The following is a 20649-nucleotide window of genomic DNA, read 5'->3' as shown; positions in this document are numbered from 1 at the left end:
TTTTCACATTTTGTTTTGTAAATGATTCTGGGTCTTTCTTTTAACGTAACAGAGGTATTATCTGCAAAAGTCGATGTTATTTATTATAAGTAATGTATCTGTTGCAATTATTGTTGCAAATGCCAACGACTGGGATGTTTCCCCACTGGTCAGAATTCATAATATGATTGCCAGTCTACGTCAGAAAGTGAATGCAAGTTACACAATGAAATATTTTGCTATTACGGAACTTACTGTAAAACAAATGTATACCTTTCTCTTATATGAAGTGTAGCCATGTATGGAAGTGAAACATGGACGATAAATAGTTTGGACAAGAAGAGAATAGAAGCTTTCGAAATGTGGTGCTACAGAAGAATGCTGAAGATTAGATGGGTGGATCACATAACTAATGAGGAGGTAGTGAATAGAATTGCGGAGAAGAGGAGTTTGTGGCACAACTTGACAAGAAGAAGGGACCGGTTGGTAGGAAATGTTCTGAGGCATCAAGGGATCACAAATCTAGCTTTGGAGAGCAGCGGGGAGGGTAAAAATCATAGAGGGAGACGAAGAGATGAATACACTAAGCAGATTCAAAAGGATGTAGGTTGCAGCAAGTACTGGGAGATGAAGAAGCTTGCACAGGACAGGGTAGCATGGAGAGCTGCATCAAACCAGTCTCAGGACTGAAGACCACAACAACAACAACAACAACAAACTATCTCTTGGTTTTTTGTGCTGCCTCATGTTCTATCTTGCTGGGATTTTTTTTGTTTTGTGGTTGTGAGCAGTTTCGAAAAAAATCTCTTCCACTTAAATGAAACTACGGAACGAGCCTACATACTGAAACTATGTGGTGAAGCGTGTTGCTTCAGAGTGATGGTAGTCGGTGCAATGTCTTGAATATGGATTTTATGCATGCGCAAACTGACATTAGACACTACACGTTAACTATATTCAATTTAAAACCGAAATTGGGATGACGACACAACTGAGTTAGCGAATAACTTCTACTGGTATGTTTCTCAGGTCATTGTACAGCATTATGTAATGTTCCTTTACCAGAAGTTTGCTGTTCACGCCACCGATGACCCCAGAATCATCTTCGCAGTTTTCTCCGCTCTTCTTCGACAGTCGCTGACAGGGCTAATGCAGCTATTGACGAGCCAGATGCAGCCGGGAACTGCTGCTGGAGAGAGCACTAAGGATGAGGAGCACGTTATGTTCCATGAGGTGTAGCAGGTCGTTTTAGAACGTGTAGCAACCACGACGGACAACACGTCTGGCGTGCTTCACGATGAGAAACATGTCTCATGTGAAGACAGCGTTTAGGTAATGCTATTATGTAAATTGAAAGTGGAGGGAAAGGAATAGAAGGGATTACTTATGTCATCTGTATCGGACATTATGTGGAAGCAGCGTCGATGAGTGAATGTGTGTATCGAATGGGATTCGAACCCGGGATCTCCTGCTTACTACGCAGGTGTGCCATCCAGGACACAGCGTTCATCGCAACTGCATGGACTGCTTCTGCACGCCTCCCAGCATATTCCCACCGTGCGCCACCTATCCGCAGTCCCTACCTTATTTTAGGTAATGGTCCGGTTTAAAGGTCAAGTAGCACAAACCGCCATTTGATGCGCCAGGTTGAGGGAGGCGCTAGGTGAGTCCAAGTGTGAGATTTGTGTACAGCAGCGAAAACTGACGCAGACGAGAGACTGTGCGAGGGAGATGGAAAAAGGGAGAGGCTATGGGAGGAGGGGGAGGGGGGGGAGAGGAGGGTGACAGATGAAAAGTCGCTTTTGTATAGAAAAATGTTCTCGAACCAGTCCTGCTTAGATATATTGCTGAGGGACCAGCCCTGAGTAGCTTTTCATACGATGGCCCCTAGTTTCTGAGAAAATAGATGTGGAAGTCTTATGCATACTAGCTAGATCAGTAACGCTACACTATGTTTCGACCGAGTGGGTATAATGCATGGGCTAAGGCTCACGGCTGCCACACTGGCGGTACGGGTTCAAACCCTGCCTGTGTACCTTTTCCCTTTTCTCAGTTTCATCATACAGAATATCATTAAATAGCACATGTCACGCAAAATTATTCAAAAACAGTCATTTTCGCCATACTTATTTCATTAATAAATCAAATATACAGTGAAGTTTCTTCAAATGTACATTGCGTTTGTTACAGAATAGATTACAGAATTGTCTTGTTCTCTTTCGCTGGAACAGAATCCCGTCGGTATTTGTTGCAGAAGCAGGCGAAACACAAATTCGCAGAGCACCACGCACCCTTAACGAAAGTCGTTGCCTCACAGACACACGGATTTTTCAGAAGCGATACCGTAAAATACAGTTCGTTTAAAATCAAGTCAATTGTTCTTTCTTCGACCAACTTCGATGCAAACTACGTGTATTTGATCATTCCTGTGAAAGCAGGTGCACTAAACTGATGCAGAATATTTTTATGGAATCTTCCCTTGAAGTGATTTCTTTGTTTGTATTTAACAAGTTGGGAGCATTTTGAATTTTTTGGGGAAAATTTCAACCTACCTGTAAAAATAAACATCACGCGGTTGGCAAAGTGGAGCACACTTTGGCGGAATAATTTTTGCGGAGCAGATACGGGCTTGTCTTTCATGTAGTAAGATTTGATCATAAAGTGTCCGATCATTCTGCTCTCCCCTCGAATCAATAATGTAAAGATATTTTTCTTGTCCCACGTACAGAACAATGGTAGATTTCAAGAACTCTTTGCACAGCTCTTTGATGAACTTCCCTGATTTCGAGCAGGTCACAGTTACATTTTCTTAATTAATTAATTAATTTATTTATTTCATGTTCCGTAGATCTCGTATTGTGAGCACGTCACATGAGATGTGGAATGAGTCAAACATACAAAAAAATACAAAACAGTCTTCATTAAATGTATAAAAAATGTTCTACATAACTGCATATAGTTAACACAAAGTTTAGAGGAAAAACAGATATTGTACATATAACAGCAGATTTCTTTGAGTGTTAATACAAAATTTCATGTTTTAATTTTGAGAAAAATTGCAAGCACATTTCTATGTTAACAAGATGGATAATTTTATCTAAATGCTATTTCCCTTTTTGCATCATAAAACTCTTCTAATGTATAAACAGACATATTTAACAAATATTCCTTTAGTTTTGCTTTAAAAAGAGATTCATTTTCTCTTAAACATTTTATCTGGTCAGGGAGATGGTTAAAAATTTTTGTTCCTGACCATTTGACACCTCTCTGAACAACTGTCAGGTTCTTAAGTTCACAGTGAGGATTGTCTTCCCTCTTGTATTATATTTGTGATAGTTCTTATTTGATGGAAATTGTACAGGGTTCTTAATTACAAAACACATCAGCAAATCCATGTACTGGGATACAGTGGTCATTATTTGCAGCTTTTTGAAAAGGTTACGGCATGATGTCCTAGGGGGTACTCTGCACATAATTCTAATAGCCCTTTTCTGGGCCACAAAAATTTTCTTTGCCAAAGCTAAATTTCCCCAGAAGATAATTCCGTAACACATAACAGAGTGAAAATACCCATAGTATGCGGACTTCATAGTGGGTAAATCTCCAATGGAAGACATCATTCTGATAGCATACATAGCTGAGCTCAATTTTCTTAGGGCCTGTTGTACATGGAACGACCAGTTCATTTTGCTATCAATATGTACTCCAAGAAATTTACACACATCCATTCTTTCCATTGGTTGATTTCCACATGTTACATTTATTTCTCCCACTTTATGAGACAAGTCATCAACTATTTTTGAACAATCTGGCTAAATTTCCCAGAGTAGTCTTTCATACTTAAGAAGACATAAGAGAATATCTTTTCTGGCACAAATATAGTGTACTAGCAATGACTAATCTTGTTCAAGCCAGTTTTCGTCCGTGGTTCTACTGTACGTCGATTGGATCTGGCAGCCGCTTTGATTGGTATTAATTACATAAGCGAAGTCAAAATTAGGGATGCATACTTTTGTCTGTATGTGGAATCCTTCCACAGCAGTTAATAATTTCTTTATTTTGTAATAATTTTGTATAACATCTGCTATTTAATGATATTTTGTAGGACGGAATTGAAAAAAAAGGAAAGGTATACATCCAAGGTTTGAACCGACACCGACAGAGTGAAAGCCGCGAACCTTAGCCCATGCACTGTGCATGTTCGATTGAAACATACTTAAAATTACGAGTATAGGGTGTATGCATAAAACTGCAACATTCATTTCATTCATTTTCTCATAAACTACTAGCCAGCTGCTCAGGAGAGGTCTCTGTACAACATATCTAAGACTCATCAAAATCAGTGATTAACAAGTCTGATGGTCCCCTTGTTAGAAAAGGGGATGAGGCAGAGGGAGGAGGAGGGAGGGGGAAGGTGGGGGGAGGGAGGAGGGGGAGTGGGAGGGAGGAAGGAGGGGGGAGAGAGAGAGAGAGAGAGTGGGAAGGAAGGGGGAGGTGCTCTTTTTAAGTGGCAGACCGACCGATGTTGGGTAATTGGTACAATAATGGGAGGAACAGGGTTCAAATTCTATTCGTGGATGGAGGCGAATACTGGGATAGTACCTTTGAAAATGACATGGCCAGTTTACTTCCACAACCTTGTCCATTTCGAGCATGTTGCCCCCCCTCCATTCTTCTAGAAGTAAACCCTCTGCTCCATCTGTAGTGGTTTTAGTGTATTTCAAACTTCCTTGATAAGCAACTTCACTTAGAATATCTTTAAATTCTTTCAGTTTTATGGTTTTCATATAACTCACCCTAGTAGTAACAAATTTAACCATCAAGAAATAGGACCTCTTCTCTTGTACTTCTGGCAGCAGTGGAGTGACATTTGTGTCCACATATGCCGGCAGCTGGCAGTGGATATAGGAGCGTGGGCTGTGAGCCACCTGGAGGAAGTGTCCACAGAGGGGGTGGCGGCACTGGGATCAGCGCACCAACCCCCGGGAGCGGTCCTGCTGCCCACAACAGCGCTGCTGCTGCAGCTGCAGCCGCCTCCGGCCAGGCAGCTACTGGATGCGGGTGCACTCGTCGCCCTAGGATCGGACTTCAACCCCAACGCGCACTGCTACGCCATGGTAAGTCAAAGTCTAACACACACAGTAATCACAACACAGACTGCTGTGATAATTGCACTGTAATACAAAGAAAAGCGCCATGAAGACTTATGCGTATTGGTCACAAATTGATATTCGTACAGCTATCTACAGAAAATGCAAAACTGTATACTTTGTCGACTGACAGATGAATGTGTGAAGCTGCAGGGCAATTTCACCACACATTAGCAAGGACAGTAAACAGGGGACATGTCGATAATGGCCGAGCAGTCTGAGTTGCCATATCACGGATTACGTGGTCCCTCCCACTGGAGGTTAGAGTCCTCCCTCGGGCATGTGTGTGTGTGTTGTTCTTAGCATAAGTTAGTTTAGTAATTTGTAAGTCTTGGGATTAATGACCTCAGCAGTTTGATCCCTTAGGAATTCACACACATTTGAACATATCGATACTTGGGCATAAAGTCTTAATGAATTTCATTCCGTAGACTCAGTTGGACAGTAACTATGCCCCACAGATAGGCGCGTAAACAATAGATGGAGATGTCAGCATTGGTAAGAGGAGGTGTAATTGGGCTCAAAGAAGCTAATTTGAGTAATCAACAAATCACTCGACATTTGGATAGGAGCAATACCACTACTCGATGATGTTAGCACGAATGGTGAACCTTGGCCAAACACAGCATCAATAAGGAAGCGGTCGACCTAGAAAGACAACAGAGAGGCATTCAGAGCCCCAAATTTATCATTGTCAATGATCTGACATGCAACTGGTGCTTCAGCGACCACAAGGACCACTAACAGGTGGCTCGCACAAAGCGGGCTGAGCTCACGGCGCTACTTGCACTGAGTACCATTGACCTTTGCATACCAATAAACCTGTCTACAGTGGCATCAGGCATGTAATCTCATTGACTGGAGTAAAATTGTCTTTAGTGATGAATCCTGCTCTGAACTGAGCCCCAGTGACCAGCAAAGATGTGTCTGGAAATTCACCAGCCAGTGGAGGGCATGCCAGTCTTCCTGTTGCCTGCCATATAGCCTGACAACCACGCATGAAGGTCTGGAATGTCATTTCTTTTCATGACACAATCTCTTTGCTTGTCGCTGGCTGGAGTGGCTGAGTGGTTCTAGGCGCTACAGTCTGGAACCACGTGTCCGCTATGATCACAGGTTCGAATCCTGCCTCGGGCATGGATGTGTGTGATGTCCTTAGGTTAGTTAGGTTTAAGTAGTTCTAAGTTCTAGGGGACTGATGACTTCAGAAGTTAAGTCCCATAGTGCTCAGAGCCATTTGAACTATTTGAATCTTTGCTTGTCATCTGTGGCATCCTTACAGCACAGCACTGCATCAGTGATGTTATATGCCCAATTTTTTTTTCCTTTCATGGCAAGCCGTCGTTGGCTTACATTTCAGCAAGATAAAGCCTGCCTGCACATGGTGAGAGTTTGTCCTGCTTGTCTTTGTGCTTGCCAAATCCTACCTTGGCCAATTAAGAACGTTTGGAGCATTACGGGCAGAGTCCTCCAACCAGCTCAGTATTTTGACTATCTAACACACCAATTGTCAGAATTTAGCATAATATCTCTTAGAAGCACATCCAACAACTCTAGCGACCAATGATAAGCCAAACTGCTTGCCATATGGCAGGCGACAGGCAGGGTAGTATGCCCTCTGGGGTTGGTGTGCCTCCAGACACACCTTTGCTAGTCACTGTGGCTCACATCGATGCAGTACTTGCTGACGAAAGGTGCCGAGTTCGAGTCTCGGTCCAACACACAGACTTAATCTGTCAGGAAGTTTTGTATCAGTGCACTGTCCTCTGCAGAGTGAAAATTTCATTCTGGTTTGTAAAATACAATGCCTGACAAAAAACATGAAGCCATCAGGAGATGAGAAGAAAATGAAATGAAACTTTATGGGTTGAGAGCGTATGTCATGTTATTTCGGTGATTACAGAATCGTGCCAAATTTACAAACAACTTGGCAATATGAGCTCACTTATCACCATGACATTGCGCCCCCTCTGCCCTGAATGCACACAGTGATCTGAGGCAAATGGCCCACAACTATTGTAATTGGACCTTGTTATCGTATTTACTGGCACTAGGACGATGTTCATGTCTGAACTAATTGCACATGTGAGCTATTAGGCACAGATCTTGGGGTCTTGCTGGCCACAGGAGTACCTCAGCATCACACAAACAGTTTGTAAAGACACATGTCATGTGTTCATGAGCACTGTCCTGTTGAAAAGCGGCACCACTATACTGTCACACGAGAAACTCGTGGGGATGCAGGATGTCTGTGATGTAATATTGTGCCACCAGAGTTCCCTCAGTCATTACCAGCTTTACCTGAAATCATACTTGATAGCTCCCCACTAAATGACACCAGGACTAACACCACTGTGTTTCTCCAAATATTGCAAGAATGAGACTTCTTACTTCTTCCCAGATCATAATCACGCTCACCGATGACAGTCACCCAGGGTAGTGCAGAACAGTGATTTATTGCTGTCCATTTTTCTGGTAACCATATGCAGCCATACATGTTATGATATTAACGGTAATTTATGAATGTGATGGTGTTTCCTGGTGTGCTGCTGCTAGCCTCTGACCAATGATTTGTGGTGTTGGCTGACACAGTGTTGCAGGGAATTCATTACTTGTTCTCAGATGGCAGATGCAGATGTGAAGAGGTAATGATGTCTGGCACACAATACGGCCATCATCTCTTGTCGTGGTCAGAACGACCTACTGGAACCTTGACAATGAGTACATCTACCCCGATGTTCATATGCAGTCCAACATCATGCCACTGTTACATCAGAATACTTCACTGATCTGGATACTGTATGATTCAAAAGCCAGCCAAATGAATGTCCACAATGAGGCCCCTTTCAGACTCTGTCGCCTGACGATGTTGACGCTCCTTATAGACGCTACCAGGCCTGGTAACAACACTAATGCGCTATGGTGGTGATTCTACCTGTCACAGAGAATTGCAACTCTACTCATTTACAAGCCCACTGATGATGTGTACATCTACAAACTTACAATGACATATGGGAATGTCTTTTGGTTGCTTCACTTTTTTGTCAGACAGAGTAAAATTAAAAGGCTCAGAACCCATAAGTGGAGGAACATACCTCCAAGTTACAACATATTTGTGGAAAAATATTTGCAAAGTTATTTTTGTCTTTCCATCTTGCCCCAATTTTTCTGTCAATGAGGTACTGATCTGATTTAACAAAAAATAAAATAAAATAAAATAAAATAAAATAAAAAAAAGAACTTACTTTCTTTTTACATGGATCCAATATTTTTTAAATATCTTCATCTTTTTGCACTTTGTTTGTATGACATTTCTGTGATTGCCTGTTCTTATTGTGCAAGTCACTTTGTTTGCCACATAATAATTTTGCATGGATTCTGTTTATTTGTAAATTCTTACACTTCACTCTATTTCCCAACACATGAATAACTTTATTTAATCAAATCAATTCATCTTCAAAAGATGACAGTGTTAAAGATTCTTATGATTGTAGTTCCGCTGCACCTGGCTTTGATGTGTAATTTGTTTCATTGGTGTGTTTACATCATGAGTTATAGATTTTTAAATAAAACAAACATTATTAACATTCTACATCTGTTTTAATTTTTACATGTGCAGTAAATATTGACACATGAACATAGGTGAGCAGTTGAATTGAAATACACGCATTGTCACAGTTGAACAAGCACATATAATACGCAGAATGGCACTACCACCACACTACATTCTTCTCTCACCAAAGAAGCACATACAGAGAAGAGAAGCATACATTAGAAACCCTTGCCTTCTGAGTGCTCTGGAAATGGCGATGAATTCGAATGATGGTCACCACATTAAGTAAATCTAATTACAACACTTCCACTTGATGGGCATCATAAGAGAATAATTTATCACTTTCACATTGCAGAAATACATTATTAAACATAAGAATATAAATGAGACAAAACTTAACAGGCAGGTAGTCTAACATGAAATAATACTTATTTTAATCCTAACATGTCTCTGAATCTCTCAATTTTCATACTGCTACAACGTTTAGTTAAAATGTCCACAGCATTGTCATCAGCTGAAACATACTTAAACTGAAGAAAACCATCCAAGACAGTCTGCCTGACTTTATGTTACTGCACTCTGAAATATTTGGTTCTTTCTGATACTCGTTGTTTTGTGGTAATCTCAATGGCACCTATGTTGTCAGCAATGACCTACAGGGGTAATCTAGTAAATTCATAACAGTTGGTCTCATTTTAAAAAATCTACAAACATTTCCACCTCCTTACATGCCTTGAACATTGCAGTGTATTTGGCTTCTGCTATGGAGGTGGCTACCGTGGATTGTTTTTTACTCTTCCAGCTGATTGCTGTTCTAGCTAACAAACCTGCCTACCCTGTTACAGATTTATTGTCAGCTCAGTCATTTGCCCAGTCAGCATCACTGAATGCACTCGGATCGGAACAACTGGCATTGAAACATAAGCTCAAATCTTTAGTTTGCTGCAAGTAACGAAACACCCTTTTTACTGTGGCCTGATGAGAAACACTTGATTTAGAGCTAACCTGACTCAGCCTTTCTGCAACAAAGGCAACATCAGGTCAAGTACAAGTGGATGTATACCACAAACAACCCTCTGCTCTTTGATACAATTTTAGGTCAAATGGCTCATCACTCTTATTGTCACCAAAATGTTTGTTGTTACATGGTGTAGTTATGCCCTTGCAGTCATGCATTTTAAACTCTCTCTCAATGTGAATGTAACTAGTTTGGTTTAATTTCACTTGCCCTTGAGACTGTTTAATCTTAAGTCCTAAAATGAACAACATCCCATCCATTTCTTTAATGCTAATGTGAGATTTCGAAATGTTCTTGAATTTTTCAATATTCTCTTCCCCACCTATTACAACATCATCAGCATGAACCCTAATGATCAAATGATTAGAGAAGAATACACAAAGATCCTTTTCACGTTGTTCCAATCCTAACTTTTTCATCACAGAGCAGAAAAAATCATCCCAGACCTTACCTGCTTGGTGAAGTCCATACAAACTCTTATTCAATAAAAACACTGTATCCCCACACTAAACAATTTTGATTGCTCCATGAAAACATTGCAACTTATGGGGCTACTAAGATAAGCAGTTTCTACATCAGTGAGCTTGATTTTCCATCCCCTCAGTACCACAATTGCTGTCAGAATCCTCAAGTTACTTCGTATCATTACTGGGCCGTAGCTTTCCCAGTAATCTACTTCAAATACCTGGCTATAACTCAACGCTACTAACCTTGCTTTAAATTTAGTAATCTCACCTTTTCTGTTTCTCTTTGTAGCAAACACCCACTTACTTCCTGTAACTCGATCAACTGTCGACAAGTTGTCGTGTATTGTAGCATTTTAGGCTACTCATTTCTGACTCCATGACTGCTCACCACTTGTCCCTATGAACTGAGGCTAAAGCCTCTTCTACTGATGAATCAGATGGATTCTCTCGACACATGGTAGCAAAAAAACATGCAAAGAGATATGAACCACACATTTTTGGCTGTGCCATCCGTGAAGACTGTCATAACCCTACTTTACTATTTGCACTAGAAATTTCACTTTCCAACATGGTATCACACCCCTCACACATACCACTATCTCCACTGCTGGTAACTACACTGCCTTCAGTACTGTATCCATCCTCTTCTCTGACCCTGGATTGGATTCCATCTCCTCTAACAGCTGTTGGCTCAACTGCATTGTCTGATACCGGGTCTGCACTCCTTGGTGGTGTGTTGTTGCCATCTGTTGATAGATCAGAAAAGCTCAACCACACCATATTGCCATTGTATGCTGTCACCTCACTGCTGTGTGGATCAGCTGTTGCCATGTGTTTCATGATTACTTCCCTTGAAAGACACAGTTCCTTGTTAGTGTAGCCTTCAGAGGGAATACTCTCCCATCAAATATGACACCTGTTCTAAAAAGGATTTTTCTTTTTCCAAGACTCACAGATGATATCCTTTTGATCCTGCTTCCACTCCAAGATAAACAAATTCTTCTGCCCGTTCCCCAAGTTTGTCAGATGTCAATGTGCTTGTCCAGACTCTGCAGCCAATTGCTTTGACCATTTTCAAGTCTTATTTAAGTAGTTCTTTCTGCTTCCAGACTTCATACAGGATTTTTACACCAAAGGATCTTATTGGGCATCTATTTCATATGTAGCAGGCCAACATCAGAACTTCTCCCGAAAAGTCATTGGGAAAACCGCCTTGGAATAGTAGACACCTCATAATGGATATAATTATTTGATTCAGATGTTCTGCTTTTCCGTTGGACAGGAGGGGGGGGGGGAGTAAACTGTGCTTGTCTGATGTAACATGCCCTCTTTCTTGAACAACTGTTCATATTTTTTGTTGTTATACTCAGTCCCATTGTCCAATAGGAAATTTTGCAGTTTGCTCCCTGTCTCATACTCTGCATGTCACTTAAGTTCCACAAATGAGTCAAACACATCACTTTTCTGCATTAGCACTTTCACTACCAAATACCTTGAGTGATCATCCAGGTAAGTAACACAGAAATGTGCTCCAACAAAGGAGGCCTGTCTAATATTGCCCACATCACTATGTACCATTTATAGAACATTTTCAGTAGTAGTTCGGCTTGGTTTGAAAGGCTGTCTTTTCATTTTTTCCATGCACGCACACTTCCATTTTTCTTTATACTTAGTGACTCCATGTATTTTGGATATAGCTTCTCTGTGTTCAAGTCTTTAGTACCACAGAATTTCTGACCATCTGGCTGTTGCTTCATTTTTCACTAGTTGATATGTTTCATCATTGTGGGGAATCACTGTATTGTTACTCACTTTGTAATATTCACAGTGCACTAAATAGATATTGCTGCCTGATGATCTTCATCTCAACACTTCCTTCTCACCTTCTTGGTTTGTTTGTGATGTTTATTGTGTCTCTGGCCAAACTTGTGTTGTTAATTACCTCCATCTTGTGCTGTATATGGTTTGGCTTCTTCTTGGCTCTTAGTGGACTTCAGATGTGGTTCCAGGTGTTCCTCTTCTAATTCTAGCCTGTTGATGACAAGGTCTGTGGTCAATCTGTCTTCATCTCTTTCTAAACTTCTAATGAGGCTTTCATACTTCTCCAGAGCATAAAGCCTAATGCTGTTTTGTCAACACAGGTAAAGCCCCCTGTTTCACTAATCTATTGGCAGCCAGTACCTTCACTACATAGTCAGCCATAGTCATATCATATTCTTTCTTCATATTTACTAAGACCCTCATCTTGAATAAAGTGTTAAGTAGGCCATTGTTTCAGTGTATTTTTTCCAGTTTCTCCCACACTTCCTTTGCTAGTTTTAGAGTGCCAATCACCTATAGGTAGCAGTCTTCAACCAGCATTAGAATGATGGACTAGGTCCTCTCATTTTTCTTCTTTTCCTCCCCATCCAATTGACTGTAACATTTTCCAAATTGGGTTCTACAACATCCCATGCCTCACAATGTTGTATCAGTGAATGAACAAAAATTGACCATGCGAAATAGTTATTACTGCAGAAGTGATCAATCCTCATGGATGGTTCAATCACTCTGAATTGTTTCATTCATTGTCAGCTAAGGTAAAATGTCAGATATGTCATCTTCATCTGTTCTTGTACCTTGTGTTCTTTTCTCATCGAACTCAAACAAGGTCACACCATCCATGCACTGGACACATGGCCTGTTGTAATTTTTTTGTGTGCAGTGAGTATTGAAAAGCGGATGTGGATAATGGCATTACCATCACACTACATTCCTCTCTCAGATTGTTTTCCATGCCTTATTCCAACTACACCAAAGAAGCAGAGAGAAGCATACTCCAGAAACCCTTGGCTTCTGAGTACTCTGGAAATAGCACTGAATTTGAATGAGGGTCACTGCATTAAGTAAACCTAATTACAACAGCATCCTTCTTATTCTTCATGCCTACATATTTATTTCCCAACATAGTCATTCTGGCAACAAACAGATTTCTCCCAATGAGAGACCAGTTTGTTGATAGTGTCGGTGTAGAATGTTTGACTTTGTTGACAGAGCCATAATCTTGCCTCTTCCTGCACTGCCTCATCGCTGTCAAAGTGAAGTCCTTGAAGGTGTTCTTTAAGTTTTGAAAATAAATTAAAATTGGATGGGGCAAGTCAGGACTGAAGGGAGGATGATTCTTGAAGTTCATTGCTAGCCATTTGTGCTGCTGATTTATTCTCTCTCTAGCTGCTATCATGTCGGGGTCACCACTGTTGCAAGTTGTGCATGTTGTACTTGCAATCTTGTTATCATGTTCTTGTCCACAGTGAGAATAAGATACGCGTGACGTATAATACTGTTCAACACTTTATTTAGAGGAGAAGTTTATTTTAAGCACACATAACAGCAGGAAAAACGTTATGAAACATTTCCAGTGCAACAAATATTATGAGTTTTTTGGTAACTAAGTGAGGAAAACAGTAACAGTAACAGGAATACTAAAAAATTTAAAGCAAATTATAAAATTCATGGAGCGTGCACTGCAGCAAGGAGAAAGCATCTCACAGAGCTCCTGGAAGGCAGCGCACAAACCCTGTTAACATGCACTGACCTATCAGCTGATTAACTGAATCTTTTTCGGCTGACGCCCGACGTCACTACAACCTGAAAACTATTTTTGTAGTCAGCCAGAAAGTGATGGAGACCATGCTGACCATAGTTTCCAGTCTGCAAGTCCACATTCTTCTTGTGCTCACTGAAATAAATGTTTCTGCTCTCTATTTACACAGCGGGATCAGGAACTATGATTATGAATAGAAGTTTTGAGTTCTAATTGATTTATATATTCAGTAAAAGTTCACATGCACAAACATAGTTATATTCCAGATAATAATAGTAATAATAATAATGATAATGGTCCTATCATAAACAGCACTATGAGCAGTTCAGAGGCGACCTCTATGGTAAGTTCCAATTAAATGCTATTTTGTTCTGACTTATAATCGTCAAAGTTAACTGCTCACTACAAAAGAGGAAAATAATCTCACAAATTCCCACACAGTTTTTAAAAGCAGCACACAAACAGTTACTTCTGTGAATTCTAAGTGATCCAGGATGGTGAACAGTTCTCGTGATTTCACTTACTATTTGTAACAAAAACACACATTTGGTAGCAACTTGGCAGTGATGTCATCCAAGACACAGTGTACACTGGCATTCAACTAGTGCATACAGACTGATAGCTGGGTGTGAAGTGTGTCTGTCACTACTTCTCAGGCCGTATTTATATATGGGTGCAGCACATGGCCAAACGGAACATCCGCTGTCATCCACTCTGTGTCCAGGTAGTAGCATCTTCATGGCCACTTTCTAGGACACATAATATTTAATAACTCTGTCATGAATCAATTTACAATCTTGGTAATTTTAATAGGAATTGAGTTAAGATGGCTTTAACAGAAAAAGTTTTAGCTCAATTGCATTTAAACTTTGCCAGTTAGAATTTTTAGAATGGAACCTCTGATATACTTCTTTAAGAGGCCTTGCATTGATTGATATTCACATCAAAGTCTTGAAACTTGTTATACCTTCATTATGTAATGGATTTAATCAAGTGCTATAATCAGAACTTTCTATCTCTATTACAAATAAGAACTTTTTTATCCAAATTTAGTTTTCAGTAAATTACTTGAAAATTATTAGAGGTAGCTTAATGAGGTCACGTAATTAATGCTTTTATATGAAACTGAAACTTCTTACGAATTTTAATATTTCTAAGTCTAATATTTAGCACCTTCATTTTTTTAAAAAAATTGCTGATTTTAACCAAAATATTGTTCCAATCAAGTTGAGACTTGCAACAGTTGATTGTGACATACATTTTCACATACTGGACAGTTTTTAGTCTTCTACCTTTTATTTTAACTTAAAACAATGTACTTAGTGAAACATATTCATCAAATAATCCTGAGATTTAACATTTTAATGTTACTATACTGAAGCATATGTTGCTAAAGTTTGGAAAAACTACTTTAATTTTTAATTCCATTCTTAAGTTATAGCACAATACTTTGTATGCTACACACAGGCACATTATTATGACAGTGTGCTAGTAGCAGTGAACTGGGGTAAGTCCCAGCACACTCACTCACCTCTGCATCTCTCAAATGATACAGTGCTCGTTTCACCACAAAGTATTTAACATATTAACTTTTGGATTGTCACACTCCATGTTCAATGGAGATATGAGAAGACACAACTGTAGATACAGAATTGACTTTGTTGTCAAAGAACCACAACATGTCAACAGAAGTACATGCAAAAGTTAACACACAAGAGCAGCAACTGAAGCCAAAGATCATAGCTCATCATAGGAATAGTTTGTTTGGTTATCGATAGTTGCCACAGATGCCTCCCACCTTCCCCCTCTTGGAGAGGAAGTAAGTGTGGAACCACTGAGAAGGTGCATAGAGATTTCAGTTGCTTAGATGACATTGAACAAACAGCTGTGCAAGGTTGTGTGCCCAGCTGTGTCACAGCTGGTCCATAACAGAGGCAGGATGGGATCATTTCTTGGAGAGTGGGCAAAGTTTGAGATCTGTCAGCTACTACGTAATCATGCAGCCAACCAGGAGGATGTAGGTGTCAGCCTGCATGGGAAAGGGGGATTTCTTGTGAGTATGCTTGGCCATGCCAGGTTGGAAGTAGCAGGATGGCAATGGACAGGCTGCCATCCTCGTCGATAGTGGTTGTGATGTTGTCTTTGTCAGTGCTATCCATTATTGGGAGGAGTGAATGAGGGTGATGGGGGTGGTAGACAAGTCATTGTGAGGCTGAAGGCGAGTGGCTAACACAAAGATCATGCCATCACAGAGTTGGATAGAGCGGCTGTGATGCTGAAATTGGATACATTGACTGTGAAGATGATTGCACTGATAGTTTAAGGCCTTAGAGACACAGGGGAATCGCATAGCCTGATTATCTCCACCAGAGAAGCTTCCCATGCGGCACTACTGTTGTGTTGTGCACTGGTAGGGGTAGAAGATTGGATAGGGTCATCACTGCCTGCAGGAAGAACTTTGTCATGAATCTGCTTCTGAGTTGAGTTTGTGGTTGGAAGAGGGCACTTGTCTTGTCCTAGCTGGTTTAACCCTGTTGATAGAAGCTGTTTGACATTTCCCATTGAGAAGGATGTTCACTGTGTTATTTGCATGGCTGAGTACCCGATACGAACCAGAGTATTGAGGTTGGAGGGCCACCCAGACTGTGGTATTGCTTGGCATGACGAATTTGTGAAGTGCCAGATCACTACTTGTGAACACCTGGGGCAGGATGTGAGGACATGGCGCTGGTATGTGTATAAAAGTGATGTGTGAGCAGACGTGCTCAACTAGTGCAGGAAGCTCATTCCAAGATCGAAATTCAGTATGCTTGACTAACTCTGCAGGTAGCACTAGAAGCTTGTCATTGAGATATTAGCAAGAGAGGGGTTTAGGTCATCTTTGTGAGGTGAGCAGATGCCACATATGACTGACAGCAGGACAGGGACTGTAATGGCACATGATAGCCACTTTAAGTATATGCTGTCAATGTTCCTCTAGTCCATTGCTCTGCAGGTGCTATGCAGTTATATGGAATTTGTCAACATTACACCAGGGACATAATTTGGCAAAGAGTAGAGACTCGAACTGGCATACCTGGTTGCTAGTGATGGAAGAAGGGCATCCGAAGTCAAAATCCATGCAGAAGTGAAAGCACACACAACAGAATCAGCCGTGATGTCTGAAAGAGGTATGGCCTCAACCCATCTGGTTATGCGATCAGTGGCCGAAAAGGACATCATGATGATGTTTGGTTTGTGGGGCACTCAAATGCATGGTCATCAGCACCCGTACAAAGTCACAATTTTTACACAGTCCAATTTCTTTACACAGTCCAATCTAGCCACAGTCAATAAGGATGATGATGATGATGAAAGGATGAGGACAACACAAATGCCCAGTCCCTGGGTGGAGAAAAATCCCCAACCCGGCCAGGAATCAAACCCGAGATCCCGTGATCCAGAAGCAGCAATGCTAGCCACTATACCACGAGCTGTAGACCTGATGTCAAGGTGCATGTGTCAAAGTCATCGCTTCAGTATGTCAAATTTTCTCTGTGATGGTTAAGTATGCTGAACGACCTTGTTTCGTTGACATGGTGTGCATGCATGAGTCCATAAGCAGCAATCATTCTTTGTGCTAGGCCAAAAAAAAAGTTCTGTGATGAGGAGGATTATAGCCTTGATGCCTGGGTGCACAAGATCATGGATATCCCAGAAAATTGTCCAACAGACAGAAGATGGGACAAAGGATGGAGGTTGCCCCATAGATATGCCACATAGTATTAGATGTGAGAAACTGGGGAGGTAGTGGGAAACAAAGTTCTGCACCAAGTTAGAATCGTGTTGAAGATTTTGAAGTTTAGTGTAATCTGCTTGGAGATGAGCTAGTTCATCCAAGACCAATGGAGAAGTGATGGAGTTCACTTGTGGAGATAATCTGCAGTGATGGGCCAAACATCAGTGGTATAGTGGCTAATTAAGTCCTCGTGGCAAAATCTTCGTGGAGGAAGATCCTAAGCCTGGTTGCAAATAGTGTCAGCGAGTGGTTTATGAGCAAAAATCATAACCTCATGCTTCTGTGTCATTGCAGAAGTATCATACAGCCTCGTTACCACAAACAGTGCATGGTCAAAAGCTGACCACTTGGATTGAGAAGCAGTGAGTTTCTTTAAGAAAAATCAAAGGGGTTGTGCTGTATCACCAATGTGCTGTTGCAGAACTGAGCAGATTGAAATGTCACTCATATCAGCTGTGATGGAGAATTGGAGATGTGAGCATTCAGCAGTGGATGCATGACAGAGACATGGTTCAAAAGTGCAGTGTTAAGTTCACTGAATGCTTGAATCATTTCATCTGATCACCAAATCTTCCATGTCCCAGAAGTGATTTTACCAGCCAAAGCACCTATCAGTGGTGACCTGGAGGGAGGCAGCATGGGGCAAATGTCTACAATAAAAATTTACCATGCCAAGAAAATGACACAAGTTATTGTAGATCATAGGTAATGGAAAGTCATGGACAAAAGCGACATGGTTAGACATCAAGTGGATGCCTTCAGACGTGACTGTACGACCATGGAAGGTGACACTCGGGCTGCTTATTGTGATTTGTTGTGGTTAATTTCCACATCATTATCAGCAAGTGCAGTCAGAATGTAGGTCTAGTGTTGCTCTTGTTCCTCAGCAGAGGGAGAGAAGATCAGGATATTGTTGAGGTCAGCATAGCAATAAGTTAGGTTAAATAAAGCAGAGTCAATGAGCCTTTTCCAGGTCTGAGCTGCATTTTTCAGGTCATAAGGCGTCAAGCAATATTCAAATTAGCCGAACGGTGTATGATTGCTGTTTTGGGGATGTCGTCTTTGAACATCGGAATCTGGTAATATGCTTTGAAACAGTCAAGAACACTAAACACTCACATCCCATTAATGTTAAGCAGCTGGGTAAAAGTCCTGAATGTGGGGGATGGGATCATTGTCTATAGTAGTATGGGCGTTAAGTTTCTGATAGTCAACACACAACTGAAACAAACAATTTTTTTAGGCACAAAGTGGATGGGGATAGGACCAGTTACTGTCTGAAGGGCACACAAGGCCCATGCTTAAAACCTCATTAATACTTGCTTTAGCATGACACAATTTTTTAGGGATGAGGCATCATGCTTTGTAACACATGTGGGGCCTTCAGTCATTGTTATCCTGTGACAATCACCATTAGTGATAGCATCTATTGTGCAGCTTGAATACACAAGGAAAGAACACAATTACCGTCTCACAAGGAGTTAGTGTGAGAGGTAAAACACTTGTAGAAATTATGTCACTGACCTTTGCTTGTGGAGGTGGAGGCCCTGCAGAGCTGTTGTGATTGTGGAGGGCATCATGGTGGTATGCTTCGGCCACAAACCAGTGAGGCAGTAGAGTCTGTGTTAGGCATGTGACAGTTTCTGTGAGGCATTGTCAGTGTGTTTTGTTTGCTCGGCATTTTGTGTGCATATTGCCAATCTAGGTGCGTTTTGTAGTGAAGTCAGTGTGTTAATGAGAGGAGCAGTCAGCATTGCACATTCAGAGAGAGCTAGGAGAAGCTGATGGGATCTCAAGAAGGATGTAGCAGCAGAAGGGCTAAAGAAGCCAGATATGTGAGTGACTGTCATATGGTGAATCAAGGAAGTTGTTTGCAAATCTGCAGAGAGACTGAAGTTTTTCAGAAGGTCAGTACCAAGAACTGGGTTATTGACGTCTGTCATGTTGAATGTTCAGATGAAATGCATCTGCAGTGAGAGCTGGAGCAGGAGTTCCATTGTGCTATGAACTTTCATGGAAGAGCTGTTAGCTGCACAGACAGCAAGTTTTGCAGGAATTAATTGAGTGGGAGCACAAGAGGATAGTATGGTGCTGGTGTCCATGTGAATGTGTTGCATAGCCAGTGGTTGAATTGCTGTATGCTGCAGAGGAGTTGTGATGTAGGTGGCTCTCCTGAAGATGATGCAAAATCTTGATTGAGAGTGCTTTATGAAATATGAAGTGGGAGAAGAATGTGATGCATTGCCTGGGATGCCATAGGGGACGCAAGTGTTGCACAATGTGGGAGGTGCAGATGAGAAAACTACCAGTGCCAATGGGATGACTGTGGTCATCAAAGGATAAGGCAGTAGTCAAAAGGCTGAACAGGAGCCTGCAACAGGGATCTGTGATAACTGTTCTCCATCTGTCATGGGTAAGACACCGATGGCTGTGGTATGAATTCCTGTTTCAATTGGCATAGACCACAATCTGAGGCAGCAGAGATGGAATATGGTATGCATCATGCACTGCCATTTGGAGCAGAACTGTAGTATATGGATCCCACCATTGCGGTAGAGACGAGGTTAGGTTCATTGCATAATGGTTGCTACGCCATGTAATCCATAATCAAGTGAAGATGGTACTTGTAATGTTGATGTTGCCTGTGCTTTGCAGTTAAAGTTCAGTACATAGAAATGAAAAGTGGGATCCAAAACATTATACGGTAGGTGATCCATTGTCTGTTGGCCAGCAATGATTAAAGGTAACACACAAAATGAAATTAATGATTCACGAATGGAAACGGATTTAGGGTCACCACTGTGTGTAGTCACACTCTATGCTCATTGCAGATATGAGAAGACACCACTTTAGATACAGAATTTATTTTATTGTCGAAGAAACACAACATGTAAACAGAAGCAGATGCAAAAGTTAACACACAAGAGCAGAGACTGAAGTCAGATATCATAATTCGTCATAGGTGTAGATTTTTTGGTTATTGGTCGTCATCATAAACTCATTTGTAAAGTAATCAAAAGTTTGAAACTGTTATTTCCATGGAAGTTCAGTTCTTTAAAGAATCAGGCATTCACTAGCAATTTATAATCCTTTTAGAGGCAGTCTGCACTAGTCAGCTCCT

At 41.0% G+C, this 20649-nt stretch overlaps 1 protein-coding gene across 1 annotated transcript in view; it reads left to right on the top strand.

The window, feature by feature from the left end:
• The window catches only part of LOC124776591 (probable imidazolonepropionase), a 182962-nt gene that overhangs the window by 124129 nt on the left and 38184 nt on the right, over nucleotides 1-20649 (top strand). The window contains exon 7 of the mRNA XM_047251649.1: nucleotides 4872-5096. Within this exon, the coding sequence (XP_047107605.1) occupies nucleotides 4872-5096 (225 nt within the window). The remainder of the gene's footprint in view (nucleotides 1-4871; nucleotides 5097-20649) is intronic.

Source organism: Schistocerca piceifrons, chromosome 2 (genome assembly GCF_021461385.2).
Source record: "Schistocerca piceifrons isolate TAMUIC-IGC-003096 chromosome 2, iqSchPice1.1, whole genome shotgun sequence".
Lineage (NCBI taxonomy): Eukaryota > Metazoa > Arthropoda > Insecta > Orthoptera > Acrididae > Schistocerca > Schistocerca piceifrons.
This window is presented reverse-complemented; position numbering and strand designations above follow the sequence as displayed.